This window comes from Hemicordylus capensis, chromosome 13 (assembly GCF_027244095.1).
Source record: "Hemicordylus capensis ecotype Gifberg chromosome 13, rHemCap1.1.pri, whole genome shotgun sequence".
Lineage (NCBI taxonomy): Eukaryota > Metazoa > Chordata > Lepidosauria > Squamata > Cordylidae > Hemicordylus > Hemicordylus capensis.
In genome coordinates this window covers 4,530,682-4,546,380 of record NC_069669.1, presented here as the reverse complement: position 1 = coordinate 4,546,380, position 15,699 = coordinate 4,530,682, and the positions used below count along the sequence as shown (strand labels likewise).

Sequence of the window (15,699 nt, the reverse complement as noted above, 5' to 3'; positions counted from 1 at the left end):
GTCACATCCTAGAAAGGCACGCTGCCTTGAAGGCTTAGCACCGGATCAAGCAGACTCCTACCCTCCTTCCTTCCTCCTCCTTGTGTTTGGTCGTATGCCCGCTTCTCAGTGAGCCCGCAGCTGAGAAAATGCACCTCCTAATTAGGAAAAAGAGCTGGGCTGCAGCAGCAAAGTCCAAGGAAGGACCTCAAAGGAACCTGGGAGAGAGTCTGCCTTCACTTTTCCACGCCTGCTTGGACATCCATCGGAATCTGCCCCAGCGGCTTCATGGGGGGATTAGTTAGATCCCTGCTCCCTCTGGAAATGGTGGCTCTTTCCTCTTTCGCAGGGGGAAGAGCCAGCCACTGTCCCTGTTCAAGTCAGCCTAGCATCTCTCTGGTGGGTCTTGCTGGCGTCTCCCTTGTGCTTCTTTTTGGACTCTGACCCCTGGGGCAGGAAACCATGTTCAGGCCTTCCTGCGGCACACGCTTTGGGAACTGCCCCAGCCAGCTGGGCCAAGAGGCACCTTTAAAAGTGCCAATTATCTTCTGTTTAACGGGGAGGGCACCTGGCCCCACCCAACCCCAGCATAGTATTTCTCCAGTGGCTGTTGCTGGGTTCTCCCTTGTGTTTCTTTGTTAATTGTGGGCGCCATGTGGACAAGGAACTATTTTCTCTTAGCTTTAAGCTATGTAAACAGTTTTAAGAACTTATTTTGTTGTTGGGAACTGGTGTGTGTGTGTGTGTGTGTGTGTGTGTGTGTTTATAATAATAAATAATAATAAATTCATGGAGGATAAGGCTATCAATGGCTACTAGTAACGGAGGCTTTGTGCTGCCTCTAGGTCCAGCAGCAGGATTTCTCTCGATTGCAGGGCAGCAGCACTGGGAGAGGGGGTCTACTCTGCAGCAAGCTGTGGTCAAGAGAAAGAGAGAGGTGGCTCGTAGCCATGGGAATTGGCTGACCCTTGTCCACAGGTGGTTATGCCAACAGCAAGAGGTTATGCCAAGGTTAGCCAAAGATCGGTCCAGAACTGATTTCCAGTTTGGAGACCAGCTTCTGGAAGGCGGGGAGTGGGGCAGGTCTGATTCTCAGCCTCCCAAACACTGTTGGGGCCAAAACTCAGTCTGGAGGAAATGTGGAATGATCTTGATATTTTTAAACCTAAATGCCTGGACAAATCCCCTGGCCGCTCTCCCAGTCAAGTTTGATCGTGTGCCTGTGAGACCCACATGTTCTGTTACTCTTATAGGGTTTGATGACACATGGCTATGACATTAATCTATCTCAATTCCCTAGGTTTTTGGGGGGTTTTTTTGTTCAAGGTGTGAGTTCATGGCTGGAAGAATCAGTGCAAACAGCAGCACCCAGATTCTTAGGGGTTCTTGGCCAGTACTCCCTCTAAAGCATGTGCATGTGCCCGTGTTTTTGGATGTCCGCTCAGTTAATTTTAGATCCCGCTCAGGCCAAATCAGGAAGGCCCCACTCTGAATGCAGGTGCACACACTCTGCCTTGATACTCATTCGGAATGAGAACAAAACTCATTCCGCACACTGATGAAAAAAATCAGAGGGAACACGAATTTCAGTTTCGCCTTGGATAAGTTAATTGATAGGGAGCACAGTTGCCATCAGCCACCTAATGATGCAGCAGGGAAGTAACTTGCCTAGGGAGCAAGAGGCTGCTGGTTCGAATCCCCGCTGGTATGTTTCCCAGACTATGGGAAACTCCTATATCGGGCAGCAGCAATATAGGAAGATGCTGAAAGGCATCATCTCACACTGCGTGGGAGATGGCAACAGTAAACCCCTCCTGTATCCTACAAAAAAACCCCGCACATGACTCTGTGGTCGCCAAGAGTCGATGCCGACTCGACGGCCCATCTTTAACTTTTTACAGTTACCATCTTCAGAAGGGAGGACTGAAGTTGAGAACTCTGAGCAAGCAAGAAGTGGGCTGATACTGGCCTGAGAGAGTGGTGCAAGAGAATGAGGTTAAAATGTAAACCGCCCAGAGACGTAGGTTTTGGGCGGTATAAAAATATGTTAATAAATATAATAAATAAAAGACCTTTACATTCTTTAAAAATGCTTAGGAATCCTTATCCGTGTAAACAGAGGTGGAAGTTAATGAAGGACACTGCTTTGGATAAAGATTTAGCTTAAGTCATGGTTCTAGAAAAGAAAGGAATCTAGAAAAGTTGTTAAATGACAGCTTCATATGGTCAGTAGGAACAAAAGAGAGACCTGCAGGATCAGACCAAAGTGAGTCAATCTCATCTAGACCCCAAGTCTCAGCATTTGAGGGAGACAATCCTCTTTTTCGGCTTCCCTCACACCATAAATAATTGTATAAACTTCTAAACTAAAAAGTCCCAAGCCTTTCCTCATAGGGTTCAGCCTCCTGGTCATTTTGGTCGCCTTTTCCCAGTTCTCTCTATGTTTTATTTTTATTTTTTGGAGGAGGGTGACCAGAACTGTACAGGGTATTCCAAGTGCAGCCACACCATAAATAGTTCTTCAGCACGAGTCAAAGCAACAGATTTTCTGTTGAATGAATGTCCAAAGCATGCTGTAGGCTGTTCAGTGCAGTCCTTTTGTGGGGGCAGTCGAGGTCAGCGAAGTATTGTCTGTTGCTTCTCACATCTTGGCTGGCTCTCTCTTCTCTGCTCTTCCATCATTTTGAATGAGGCATCTGGAAACTGGAGGGCATCTGGCTTCTTGTGCTCTGTTGCATCGTAAGGAATGTGACTGTTCTCTTTTGTATAACTTTTCTCCCCAGAGGGGAGTCTGGTGCCGGCAAAACAGAGAATACCAAGAAAGTAATTCAGTATCTGGCTGTCGTGGCTTCTTCTCATAAGGGCAAGAAGGACACCAGCATTACGGTATGTGGTTCCAGCAAGCGCCCCCCCCGCCAGCACCATTATCCCTTCCGTTTGCTCTCTCTTCCTTTAAATATTTTTTATATTAACGTTTTCCCAGGACAACGTCAGGATAGCCTTTTGCTGACAGCTGCGCTAAGAGCCGGGTAGTCAGCGAAACGACTCCACTGTTTGCTTCTTCCCCGTCCTTGCCAAATAGCTGACATATTATTGAGACGACACGGTTATGTCACATCTCTGTGTTTATGGAAAAAGGGCTCTTTGTTTGACATTGCCTCCTTCGGCACATGCAGGCGGAGAATAGCTTTCCATATGTGGCTCCTCCGCTGGGGAAGCGCTGGCACTCTCTCTGCAGCGCGCTGGAGGGCCTGGCTGTACCTTTCAGCCCTACAAGGCTGGGATGGAGCCTGCGTGTGTCCACCAGGAAAGCACCCTCTTTCAAACATCTCCTTTTGGGCAGGCATTCACAGTCTTGGGTCCCAGATGCTGTTGGACTATAACTTCCATCATCCGCAGCCATGGCTGGGGATGGGAGTTGTAGTCCAACAGCATCTGGGGACCTAATGATGAGAACCCTTGGCATAGTGTGCATGTTATAGATGGGATTGCCCTGTGAGTGCCGTTGTGCACCCAGAACGGCAAAAATGGGCAAATCTGTGTGTGTGTGTGTGTGTGTGAGAGAGAGAGAGAGAGAGAGAGATTGAGATTGAGATTGAGAGTTTCATGGAGGTTGCAAACCCCTTGAAACCCCTATGGTTGCCAACCTCTTGAGTCTCCAGGGATCAGCATCCATCTCCAGGTGACTAACGAATGCAACCCTGGAGATTTTAATGCCTTGATATTAGGAAATGTATTGGGGTGGGAGCGGGGACATCTCCAGGAATAGCTCCAGTCAGAGATGGCAGCTCAAGGAACCTCTGTTTTTGTGGGGTTCAGGACCAGAGCTGTGTAGTGCTAGACCCCCACAAAACTGGGCACATGTTTGGTGTGTTTTGTGAGATGTTAATCTACACAAACGTAGGGAACTTCATATGAAGGTTAGTGCCTGCAGAATGAAGAACTAACTTTCATGCTGGTAATGGAGCATTATTTGTGATATGGGATGGACTGATTTTTATTTTAATAATGATAACAATAATAAAACAAACAACTTTCTTTGTTAGCCTCCCCATAACAAATTGTTCTCTGTGTAAAATATTTTTATTTTACACAGCTAACATTTATTTATTTAGATTTAGGTTGTATCTAAACTTTTCAAATCTAAAGGTTGATCTCTTTTGTTGGAGGAGAGGGGTTGGGGTGTGTGTGTGTGTGTGTATGAGAGAGAGAGAGAGAGAGAGTGAGAGAATATATGTCGGTGGAAATGTCTTTAAATACCCTATTTCAGGATGTGATGGAAATGATACTGACGTTTGTTTTATGCCATATTATTTGACTGCAGCAAGGTCCATCTTTTGCATACGTGAGTAATCCAGATCATTCAGTGTGTGTGTAAAGGCACGGAGTGTAGATCTGCATGGTATTGTTGCACCCCACCCCACCCAAAGAAATCACCCATAGGGACTCGGTGGGACCTCTAGTCTCGTATCCTAGAGCGACAGTAGCACCAGATGTTCACACATACGGCCGAGTCCCAAATGTACCCTCTTGGAAGCAAATGATGTTGATTTTCAGTGGCTCTTGCTTCCAGCGAAGTGTGTTTCGAATCGCCTTCTCCACTGCCAAAGGGGAGATCTGGAACCGTGAGGGTCTTCCCAATAGCATCGTTCAATATTGCACATTTGCATAACGGTGGATTGTTTGGTGTTTGTGAGCCAAGGGCAAAAGGCAACCTGAATGTTTGCACAAAAGTGTTTTTGGAAAGCAAGTCATCCCAAACGGAGAGATGCTTCCGGTTGGACAGTTTTACCCCTAAAGAATCACTGTGTGATGGTGGTTTGACATCCGTGGGCCTGCCTGCATGCTGTTCCTTTGTTGACATGGCTGGCCGTTTGGTGCGCCAGAAACTTCTGCATGTGTTTGCTAACCTGCTGCATGTCTCCAAACTGGTGGGGGAAGTTGGCAGCCGTGCAAAACAATGAAGCTTGAGCCTTCAGCGGTTTTACTACTGGAGGATGTGGTGATGGTGATAGAACCTGAGGAGTGATAGAACCTGAGGGATAGAGGAGTGTCAATCAGTATGAAGCAGCAAAGGCTTAACTCAGTGCTGGGTGAAACAGGTCGTTGGGGGTAGATTGCTGGTGGATGAGCCGTTTCTGATTCCCATCGGTTTAACAATTGCAAATAAAAACAGCAAATAAAAAAAGCAATTGCAAATAAAAATGCCTCTGCCGTGGCTGCCCTTCTGCTAATCGCTTTTCTCTCATCCTAAGTGTTCCTCATCTGTGAAACAGGCATATTTGCTGGTTGCCTCTGAGCAGGTTTTTGTGTCAGTCTGCTGAGCAGTTTTAGAGTTCTGTGTAAGAATCCTGCAGCTCCTTTAGAATTGAACTTGCCTGTGCAGATCAGTCCAGTGTAGAGCTCATGGGGTGCAGGAAGGAATGGGCTGTTCCTCCAGCAAGTCATTATTTTGCATCTGACACTGTGGACCATCATGGGGTTCAGATCAAAAGTGGTGTTGATCCCGCAGACCTGAAGCCTCCCTGCCTCTGACTTCAATGCCCTAAAGCCAAGGTTCTCATCCTTGGATCCCAGATGCTATTGGGCATGATGTCGCCATAGGATGCCATTGTATGCTGCATGGTGTGAGGCACATCGCAATGATGGTGCGTTCAACTGGACATTAGGAAGCAGCAAATTTTGCCCAGCCTGCAGGGCAGGCAACTTCCCCTCCCCATCTCCCCCCATTTTTGTTTGTATTTCTGTACTGGAAAACTTCATACCTAATCAACCACCTTGGACTTAAGAGGGTTATGCTTGAGATGAGACTACAGTTCCAGAAAAAGCCAGCTGACTAGCTGTCGTGTAGAGAGCAGCTGGATTGTATGGCTATTAATGAGCCATATGAGCGACTAATGCACATTAGAAAAATTATTAGCTTGTTAACAAAGAAAATAAATGGATATTAGTCATTTCATGTACAGAAATTGTACACTGAAAGGAAGGAAAGGATGTTTGGAGTGGTTTCTTACTCACTACGGTTGCCTACTCGGGGTAGGCAACCGTAGCTCTCCAGCTCTTGTTGAACTACAACAAAATAAATTGCTGGGGATGATGGGAGTTGTAGTCCAACAGTCGCTGAAGAGCTACAGTTGCCTACTCCTGCCCTAGGTGATCAGGGGAGAAAGGAACTTACTTACAGGCTTACAGCATAGAATGCATCCGGTGGAGAGACTCCTTTTTGGGAACCTCCACCTTTCTCTTCAAGCTAAATCAGTTTCTTCAGCATCCGCCATTGCTTCAAGGGAAGGTTTCCTAGGTGCCGCTCTGCTTGCGTTGCACAGCTTGTGTGTGTGTGTGCATTCATGGTCCGCAGTGTGTAACCGCATGCCTTTGCATGAGAAAAAAATCATGATCTTCCTTCAAAAATAAACCATGCACTGTCATATCCAACCTAAAATAGCCCTGCATTTAACATGATTAATAGACTTGGTGGTCATAATCTGCTTTGTGCTGCATTGCATAAAAGATTATCTTGGCCATTTTTGTTCCCTTAATTTACATCATTATTTCCTTGCCACATAAAAGCTTTGACACATTTGTTTCGTTAGGGGAACCTAACGAGGGCGGAATTTTTCAGGCGGTTGGAAAAATGTCCTTATTAGCCTCTGACAAGCAGTGAACAGGCAACAAAGGGATGGATTGCCTCCGATAGCTCTAAGGGCCCAGGATAGAAACAGATTCATGGACAACATTTCACCAAATCCACATTATGCGGGAAAAGGGGCAAACATGGGCAGAAAATGCAAATTATTGTGGGCCACGTCATCCTATGTTTTGTTTTTCTCTGTTGCAGAGATATTCCCTATGCATGTTTTGTCCCATGTGAAGGCTCATGGGCTGCGTTCTTGTTTTGGGGCAACTTCTCTATGCTGTCATTTTCTGTAGCAGAAAATAAAACAGAACCAACCAACTCCTGTCCTTTGTCTGCTACAAAATATGTGCATTTTCCAAATGGAGATGATTCTCTGGAGGGAAAAATAACATCCCAGTCTGTCTTGATGTGAACCTCTCTCCATGTGTGAGTGTGGCTATTGTGAGTGGGACAGCTGTTGGTTCTCTGAGGATAATTGGCACCTGAATTTGTTTTAGGGTGAGCTGGAAAAGCAACTGCTCCAGGCCAACCCGATCCTTGAAGCTTTTGGAAATGCCAAAACGGTGAAAAATGACAACTCTTCTAGATTTGTAAGTGCCAAGTACTAAGCAGGGACGATGCATGGAGTCTGTAACCAGATGCTCAGATTTAATGTCCAGCTGGCTAATGTTGTCTTTAAGTGGGACACTTTTTGTTTTAAGGCAGAGGTTCTCAAATGTAGATCCTCAGATGCTGATGGAAAACAACTTCTGTGATCTTCTGGCAATTGGGACTGGGAATGATTTATTTATTCATTCATTTATTATTTAAATAAAGATGGCAGTTGTAGGCCAACAACATCTGGGAACCAAATGTTGAGAACCTCTGGTTTGGGGGATTCTTGGTGTATGCATGGTGACAAACATAGGTCAGGTGTCCTAAGGGTATATCTGTAAATATTCACTAATATCTTTTCTATATCAGTTTAATGGTCCTGGCTTGCTTCAAGGAATCCTGGAATTCTTGCAGTCTGGCAAGTGGTGGGTGGTTGGATAAATGAATTCCCAGCAAAGAGAATTTTAACACTGCATGCTAGAGAGACCTCCACCCACCCAGAACATGCAAGGAGAGCTGGTCTTGTGGTAGCAAGCATGATTTGTCCCCTTTGCTAAGCAGGGTCTGCCCTAGTTTGCAGTTGAATGGGAGACTACATGTGTTAGCACTGTAACTTATTCCCCTTAGGGGATTGGGCCGCTCTGGGAAAAGAGCACCTGCCTGGTTGCATGGAGAAAGTTCCAAGTCCCCTGCCTGGCAGCATCTCCAAGATAGGGCTGAGAGAGATTCCTGCCTGCAACCTTGGAGAAGCTGTTGTGTAGACAGTACTGAGCTAGATGGACCCATGGTCTGACTCGATATATGTCAGTTTCCTAACTACATTTCCAAAGGTTCCCTTGTGTAGTATATGCTAAGTCTCCTTTGCATTGTCACCCGTTCTGCCAAGAGTATGAGGAACATCCCCTTCCTTGGAGTCAGGGAACAGCAGTTAACAGCCACCACCAGAGACGCTTGAGTCCCCATAAACCACAACTCCATGTAGCTTCCCTTCCCACTAACCTCCAATTCTGTTCTTGTTGTTACGGGACCTGGGGAGCCCCCATAACTTACACAGCATGCCAGAGGCTTGCAAGTCATGCTGTCTGTCTCCTCTTCTCATTGACAGGGCAAATTCATCCGCATCAACTTTGATGTAACAGGTTACATTGTTGGAGCAAACATAGAAACCTGTATCCTTTCTGGCACATGGGATGGAATCTGGTGGATCACGAGGGAGGGAGTGTAAACACCACCTGTGGCACACCTGAAAAAGGCAAATTTCACAGATTAAGGGCAAGAGGTTGGTGGAGAAGGCTCTGTTTAGCCTGATCCCAGTTGCTTTCTCGCTAATATTTTCTGGTTAGAATTTTTTTTTTTTAAAAGCAAGATCATAAACAGGCTGGACTTTGGTCAAGACTCAAGTTGGAGCAATAATACCGCCCCTGACCTTCTTCAATGGTGGCACTGTAGCACAGCAGATAACAGGCCAGAAGCCTCAAGATGACAGGCAATAGAGCTGGGCATCTGGTGTCTCTAATTAAGTCCCCAGGTTGAAATCCTTGGCACTTTATAGGAGCTGTTCTGGCTTGGTTCTCAAATTCCGTGGGGCCTTGCAGCCTCACCCAGTCACCCTGGATCTGGCCAATTGCCCCATCTTATTTCAGACGATGCAAACAGAATGTCCTTTCAGTGAGCATCGCATGTTTTCCCCAAGGAAAGCAATATAAACACTTCCAGTAAAACTTAGTTTAATGCAACAGCAATTGCCAACGGCCTTTTTCTTTTGGTTGTGTTTATGCAAAAGGACTTTGTTTAAACAGAGAAACAAACAGACGAATAGATTCCTCCTCATACTCCTCTGTGATGTATAGTGTATACAGTGGCATCGCCTACGTAAGTATCCAAGGCTAACATGGAACTTTTATGGGTATGCTGGAAAAGGCACAAAAAGGGGAAACTGAAATTAGGAGGTGGGGGAACAGAGTCTCCCCTTTATAAAGATAAGATATTGGAAGGCATCAGGAGGGAACAGCTGAGGGAGATTTACTCCACCCCAAATTACAAAACTGTGGCTATTGTCAGCAAGCGGAAGAGGACTGGTTTGGTGGTAGCAAGCATGAATTGTGCCTTTTGCTAAGTAGGGTCCACCCTGATTTTCATTTGAATGTGAGACTAGGAAGCTCTGTGGGGAGAGCGGGCTTAGCCCCATCCCCTAAGCCCCAATCCCCGCAGCCCCCGCCGGCTCCATGACAGAGAGGGGAGAGCGGGGAAGAGCGGGCCTAGCCCTCCCTCCCCGCAGATGAGCAGCCGCTTGTAGCTGGGCAGCTGGATCGGCCGCCCACGCGGCTGCCGGCTCTGTCATGGAGCCGGCGGGGGTTGGGGGCTGCGTGGCCCCCGAAATTTCCAGGATGCCCGGATTGAGTGGGCGGGGCATCCTGGAGAGACCCCTGAGCCAGTCGGGGGCCCACCCACGTGTCACAGTGACACACGAGAACCATGTGAGGTTAATGGAGCACTCTCTCTGTTAACCTCATTTAAGGGGAGGGGGAATTGGGTGGGCTGGGCACCTTGGGGGCCCCGGGCTCGCCTGCAAGCCCGGTGGTTCCCATGATCCCTGGAAAGCAGGCTAAGCTCCCTTTGCCTGCTTTCCAGTGATTGTGGGAATAGCCTCTACATGTGTGAGCACTGTAAGATATCCCACTTAGGGGATGGGGCTGCTCTCAGAAGGGTCTCTGCATAGGGACATAGGGATTTGCCTTTTACCAAGTCTGTCCTTTAGTTCCTCTAGCTCAGTATTGTCTACACTGACTGGCAGCGGCTTCTCCAGGGTTGCAGGCAAGAGCGTCTCTCAGCCCTATCTTGGAGATGCTGCCAGGGAGGGAACTTGGGACCTTTTGCATGAAGCATGCAGATGCTCTTCCCAGAGCGGCCCCTACCCTTTAGGGGATGGGGCCACTCTGCTTGCATGCAGAAGGTTCCCTCCCTGGCTGCATCTCCAGGATAGGGCTGAGAGAGGCTCTTGCCACTCTGAGTAGACAATGCTGAGCTAGATGGACCAAGGGCCCGACTCAGTTGAAGGCAACATTCTGTGTTCCTAACTGGTCAGCAGCAAGAAGGAGGGAGAAGGAAGGTCAACCCACCCCACCCCACCCAGTGGAAGTTCCCCGAAGGCATTCGTTGCTACATTGGCTCCGCATGGCAAGTGTCCCATTCCTCGTGAACTAGACATTTCTAGAATGAAACTAACACATCTCTTAAAGGAAGCGCTAGCTGTATATTGACTGGTTTCTGATTCTTATGCTGAGGCTGGGATAGGCCATGCCTGACATGGTTGGGGGAAGTGGGGTTTGATTCTAGGCCCATATCTCGCTGCCAGTGGTTCTGTTGGTGCGCTCTGGTAGCACCAATGGTTGGATCAACTTTGGCTTCAGAGTCTTGCAGAGTCTCCTATGGATGCCTGGCAGCTCACGCCGGCAGTCTGAAGAGAAGTGGGTGATGTTTGCCTTTGTTGGAGGACGGGGCCAGAGCGCGTTGGTCAGAGCTCATCTCTGCTTGGCCTGCAGCAGGCCCCACGGTCAAACCCCGGCAGCATCTCCAGGTAGGGCTGGGAGAGACTCCTGCCTGGAGCCCTGGTGAACTGCTGCCCGTCCGTGTGTGCAGTACTGAGCTAGAAGGACCAAGGGGCTGACTCCGTCTAAGGCAGCTTCCTCTGTTCCCAATTCCCATTCCGAGTTTGCTTAACCAATGCCAACAGACCTGCTGGAAAAGTCTCGTGCTATCCGCCAAGCCCGAGAAGAGAGGACATTCCACATATTTTACTACATGATTGCTGGTTCCAACGAGCAGATGAAGAGTAAGGGGCTTGTAGCAGGCCCTGTTTTGTGCTGTTGTGGGGGGATGTGGTGAGGTGGGAAGGATTTCGGGACCGAGGCCATCGGTCTCTCCAGGGTCCCGGCTGGGAAAGGGGCTTGTGCGGAATCAGGTCGAGGGCAGGAGGCAAACTCAGATCTGATCCAGGGCAGCGGGATAAGCCGGATCTGGGCAGCAAGAGGCACCGTGTGTTTTTCTCAAAGGGGCTGCTCGGTGGGAGTCCCTCGCCCTTCCAAAGCAGTGCGATGAAGTTTCCCCAGGAAGATGTGGCCATGTGGGAAATATGGGAGCAAGCTCTTCCGAGCAAAAACACCAACCAGACCAAAGATGGAGACTCTGAGCCAGCAGGAAGGGAACTCTGTTGCCCTCCGGCCTTGCTTGTGGGCTTCTCAGAGGCATCGGGCGGGCACTGCGGCGGGTGGTGGTGGAGCCGGGTGCTGGACTAGAGGAACCCACTTTGTTCTGATCCAGCAAGGGCTGCCTAAGAAGAGCCCTGCTGGGTCAGACCCAAGGCCCGCCTATTCAGCCTCCTGCTTCTCATGGTGGCCAATCAGATGCCTCCAGGGAGCCCCCAGGCAGGGCAGGAAGGCAGCCGCCCCCTCACGCTGCTCTTGTGTTTCTTGATTCAGTGGACATGGACCAGTGTTCCCTGTAACAGGGACTCCCAGATATTCTGCCTTGATCCTGAGCCAAAGGCCATTGCCGCTGAGGATGCTGGGAGCTGTAGTCAAAGTCTGGGAATCCCTATTACAGGGAATGCTGGCATGGCCACTTGGGCTGTTGCATTCATCTCCACGAATGGATGACTGACTCCCGCCCTTTGCTCTCATAAAGAGAGCCAGGCCACATCCAGCGAAATGACTGGATGGCCCAGAGATCTGCAGGACCAAAATCAGCATCTCCTCCCTGGCAAGCCCAGGCTAATGCAGCTGTGCCGGGTTTCTGGGTTTTGCTGTGAAAGCCCTTTGCGGGATTTTCTCTGCTGCAGGCTGACCTTCCTTTTGCTTCTGTCTGCTCTCTAGGTGACCTGTTGCTTGAAGGCTTCAACAACTACACGTTCCTCTCCAATGGCTACGTGCCCATTCCCTCTCAGCAGGACGATGAGATGTTCCAGGAAACCTTGGAAGCCATGTCTATTATGGGCTTCTCTGAAGAGGAGCAAACTGGTAAGAAAGGCACAGGGCGGGTTGTTGCTTTTGCTCCACAGATGAAAGGAGCATAGGAACTTCTACCAAGTCTGACGATTGGTCCATCTAGCTCAGCATTGTCTACACAGACTGGCAGCAGCTTCTCCAAGGTTGCAGGCTGGGGTCTCTCTCAGCCCTGTCTTGGAGATGCTGCCAGGGAGGGAACTTGGAACTTTTCATGCAAGGAGGCAGGTGCTCTTCCCAGAGCGGCCACATCATATCTCATAGTGCTCACATGTAGTCTTCCATTCAAATGCAACCAGGATGGACTCATGCTCGCTACTACAAGATCCACTCTCCTTCTGGTGTGTGCATTGCGGCTCTGATGACCATCTCTGACCCTGAAGGAGAAGGGGCAGGGTTTGTTTGCTGGACCACTGGGCACATCAGAGTCCATCACATCAGACTCGGGACCAGTTCTGCTGCCAGTTGGACTTCTCAGAAATAAACTTTACATGTATGCATGGGGATACAAAGAGAAAAACACGTGATGGTTGTTAATTTCCAGTATAGATGAACGTGAAAACCACGGACAATTTGACAGGCCTGCCCACTAACAATCCTGTATCCTCAGGCTTTTTAAAAGGCTTCCTCTGTGGCAAAACCAGTGAGAGATCTAAGGGAGGAAACATTTCCAGAGTTTAGACTTCAAGCTATCAATAAATCTTTCAGCGCAGCACAGTAGCTGGAAACTGGGGCTTCGGACACCGAGACACGGTGAAGGAAAGATAAACTCTTAAAGCGTTAATCTGACAGGACTCAGCACAAACTCAGGGCAGCAGGATTGGGCCTTGGCCAACTCTTGCCAGACTGATGCCCATTTAAAGCTAGGATTTAGGGCCTCTCGGCAAAGGCGTCCAAGCAGAAAGAGCAGAACTTGAGGTTTGTTTTGTTTTTAAAATAAATATGGAAAAGCAGTTGCTGTTTCAAGTGGTCTGGATTTGCAGCCACAGGAGAAGAAGGGAGCCAACAATCCTTTTAACACAGGAGTCTCCAATTATTGTTGGACTACAACTTCCATCATCCTCAGACACAATGGCCAAAGGTTGATGGGATGATGGGATTTGTAGACCAAGAACAAACTTGGGAGCCCTTGCTATAACGGACTAGTGTTTCTGCTGATTGTGTTGCTGTTGACCCTTGACTAACTAAATTCAGGCTCCACACCAGCACTGTGGTAACTTATTTAGTTAATTTACCAGGTGCTATACAAGTCTCTGTCATGGCTGTTAACACAGATCTGCAGCTGTGTTTTTCCTTGTCTCAGGGGAGGGAGAGAGAGAGTTTGTTCTCACTTGATGTATTATACTTGGGTATGGGTGTTAGATACAATATTCACGTGCTTCACGTCTGAAGGGCCACATTGATAAAATTCAGCCCTTGGCCCTTTTAAAAATCCTCAATGGTTGCAAGCAGGGAAAAAACCAGGGCCCTGCAGGGCTCTGCAGTATATTTTTTAGCAGCCCAGGAGTTCCATTTTGCCTCGTTATGGAGATTGGTTTAATAGCATTTGGGACATTATTCTTAGGGTCACACTTGCTTCTCAAATTGCTGAAACGGGAGCTCAGATTTTATTGATTTGCATTTATTGTCAGGATTTCTATCTTGCCGTCTCAAGGTGACCAACAAGGAAAGGACACCAAAAAGAATGAAAAGCACATAAGAAACAAGATTCAATTTCCTCCTGCTGCCCTCCTTGGTTTCCTTTCTTTTCCTTTCTTGGAACAACTGAAAAGAAACAAAATAATTCTTCTCAAGATGAATGTATTTCATTGTACGAATGAAATATGGTGAATAGACAAACTATTATGTGTTTCTGTTTTGTTTGGGATTAAAATCTCTATGTTATTTTTTCCTGCTATAATTTCAAACTGTAACCGGGACCTACTTCCTTTTATGTTAAAGGGATGCACACTAGCTTTGACATCTACTGAGCTTTTCAACTTGGTGGTGTATAAATTATACTTCTTGGTTAATGGACTATGAATGGTACATGAGAATCGGCCCAGTGCGTGGCACTGAGCTTCATGTAGTTCACAGGGTTGAAGCTGAAGCTCTCCCTTTTATCTCCTCCCAGCTATACTCAGATGCATCTCGTCAGTTCTCCAGCTTGGTAATATTGTTTTCAAGAAAGAGAGGAACACCGACCAGGCTTCGATGCCAGACAACACAGGTATGCCAGGCAACTGTGGAAGATTCAAAGGGGTTTCCCACCTTGTGGTGAGTTTTTCCCGTAAGAACTGAACATGTCAGCGTTTCTGGAGTCCTGTGTGCATGGCCAGTTTACGACAAGTCGGGTAGCGACACATGTAGCAGTGTTGAGTGACTGCTGTTCCTGGAAAAGGAAATAATGGATTTCTGGTTATACATCTACTTCTGTATGCAGTGACATTTCAATTCTGCTTCTTCCAGCTGCTCAAAAAGTGTGTCACCTTATGGGGATTAATGTGACAGATTTCACAAGAGCAATCCTAACCCCGAGAATCAAGGTTGGCCGAGATGTCGTTCAGAAGGCTCAGACCAAGGAGCAGGTAATGAACGGCCTTCTCCTGTTTCACCAAATCCATCCTCCATTCTCAAGTGTTGCTGCCTTGACTGGGAATTCCTTACCTTACCTTTAAATATTGTCCTCTGAGAAAGGCTGGTTGCAATGGATACACACATTGTAGGCAGTCATGAAAAGAAAAAAATCCAAAGGTTTAGTGGTTAGCATTGCATAGTGGTTAGAGTGTTGGACTAGGACTGGGAAGACCCAAGTTCGAATCCCCATTCAACCATGAAACTCACTGGGTGACTCTGGGCCAGTCATGTATCTCTCAGCCTAACCTACCTCACAGGGTTATTGTGAGGATAAATATAAGCATGCACACTGCTCTGAGCTCCTTGGAGGAAGAACGGGATGTAAATGTAATAGATGAATAAATAAATAATATTAGGACTTACCAAAGTGATGCAAAATTGAGAGCAGCAAGCTTCAGAGATCTCCAGAGCTCTTCACCAGGCTGACATCCAGACTGATTAAGAGTTCTGCAGAACGTATAGGCTTGCGTTATTTTTGGTTGGTTGTGACGGGTTTCTTCCATTGCCTTTTTCCACAGGCTGATTTTGCAATAGAGGCCTTAGCCAAAGCAACGTATGAACGTATGTTCCTTTGGATTCTGAGTCGGGTGAACAAAGCTCTTGATAAAACCAAACGCCAGGGCGCTTCCTTCCTAGGAATCCTTGATATTGCTGGGTTTGAGATTTTTGAGGTATGTCCTGCTTATTTAGCCCAAGATAACTGGAGCAACCGAACTCTAGTATTCCATCTCTAGCATTCTTTAGGGCAAAAATTTCTCTGTGTCATCATCAATAATTATAAAATTCCAGCCCTGTCCTCTTTTCTGAAGCTCAAAAGCTCTGGTGCCCTTGGATTCAAAGTGATTATATCTGTGCTCCCTTTGCAATTCTTTC

At 47.5% G+C, this 15,699-nt stretch overlaps 1 protein-coding gene across 3 annotated transcripts in view; it reads left to right on the top strand.

The window, feature by feature from the left end:
• Positions 1 to 15,699, top strand: part of MYH11 (myosin heavy chain 11) — a 78,582-nt gene that overhangs the window by 26,959 nt on the left and 35,924 nt on the right. For all 3 annotated transcript variants that reach the window (XM_053276302.1, XM_053276303.1, XM_053276304.1), the window contains exons 5-12: positions 2,763 to 2,865; positions 7,114 to 7,206; positions 8,316 to 8,379; positions 10,944 to 11,042; positions 12,082 to 12,225; positions 14,324 to 14,419; positions 14,659 to 14,777; positions 15,345 to 15,497. In XM_053276302.1, coding sequence (XP_053132277.1) covers positions 2,763 to 2,865; positions 7,114 to 7,206; positions 8,316 to 8,379; positions 10,944 to 11,042; positions 12,082 to 12,225; positions 14,324 to 14,419; positions 14,659 to 14,777; positions 15,345 to 15,497 — 871 coding nt within the window. The remainder of the gene's footprint in view (positions 1 to 2,762; positions 2,866 to 7,113; positions 7,207 to 8,315; positions 8,380 to 10,943; positions 11,043 to 12,081; positions 12,226 to 14,323; positions 14,420 to 14,658; positions 14,778 to 15,344; positions 15,498 to 15,699) is intronic.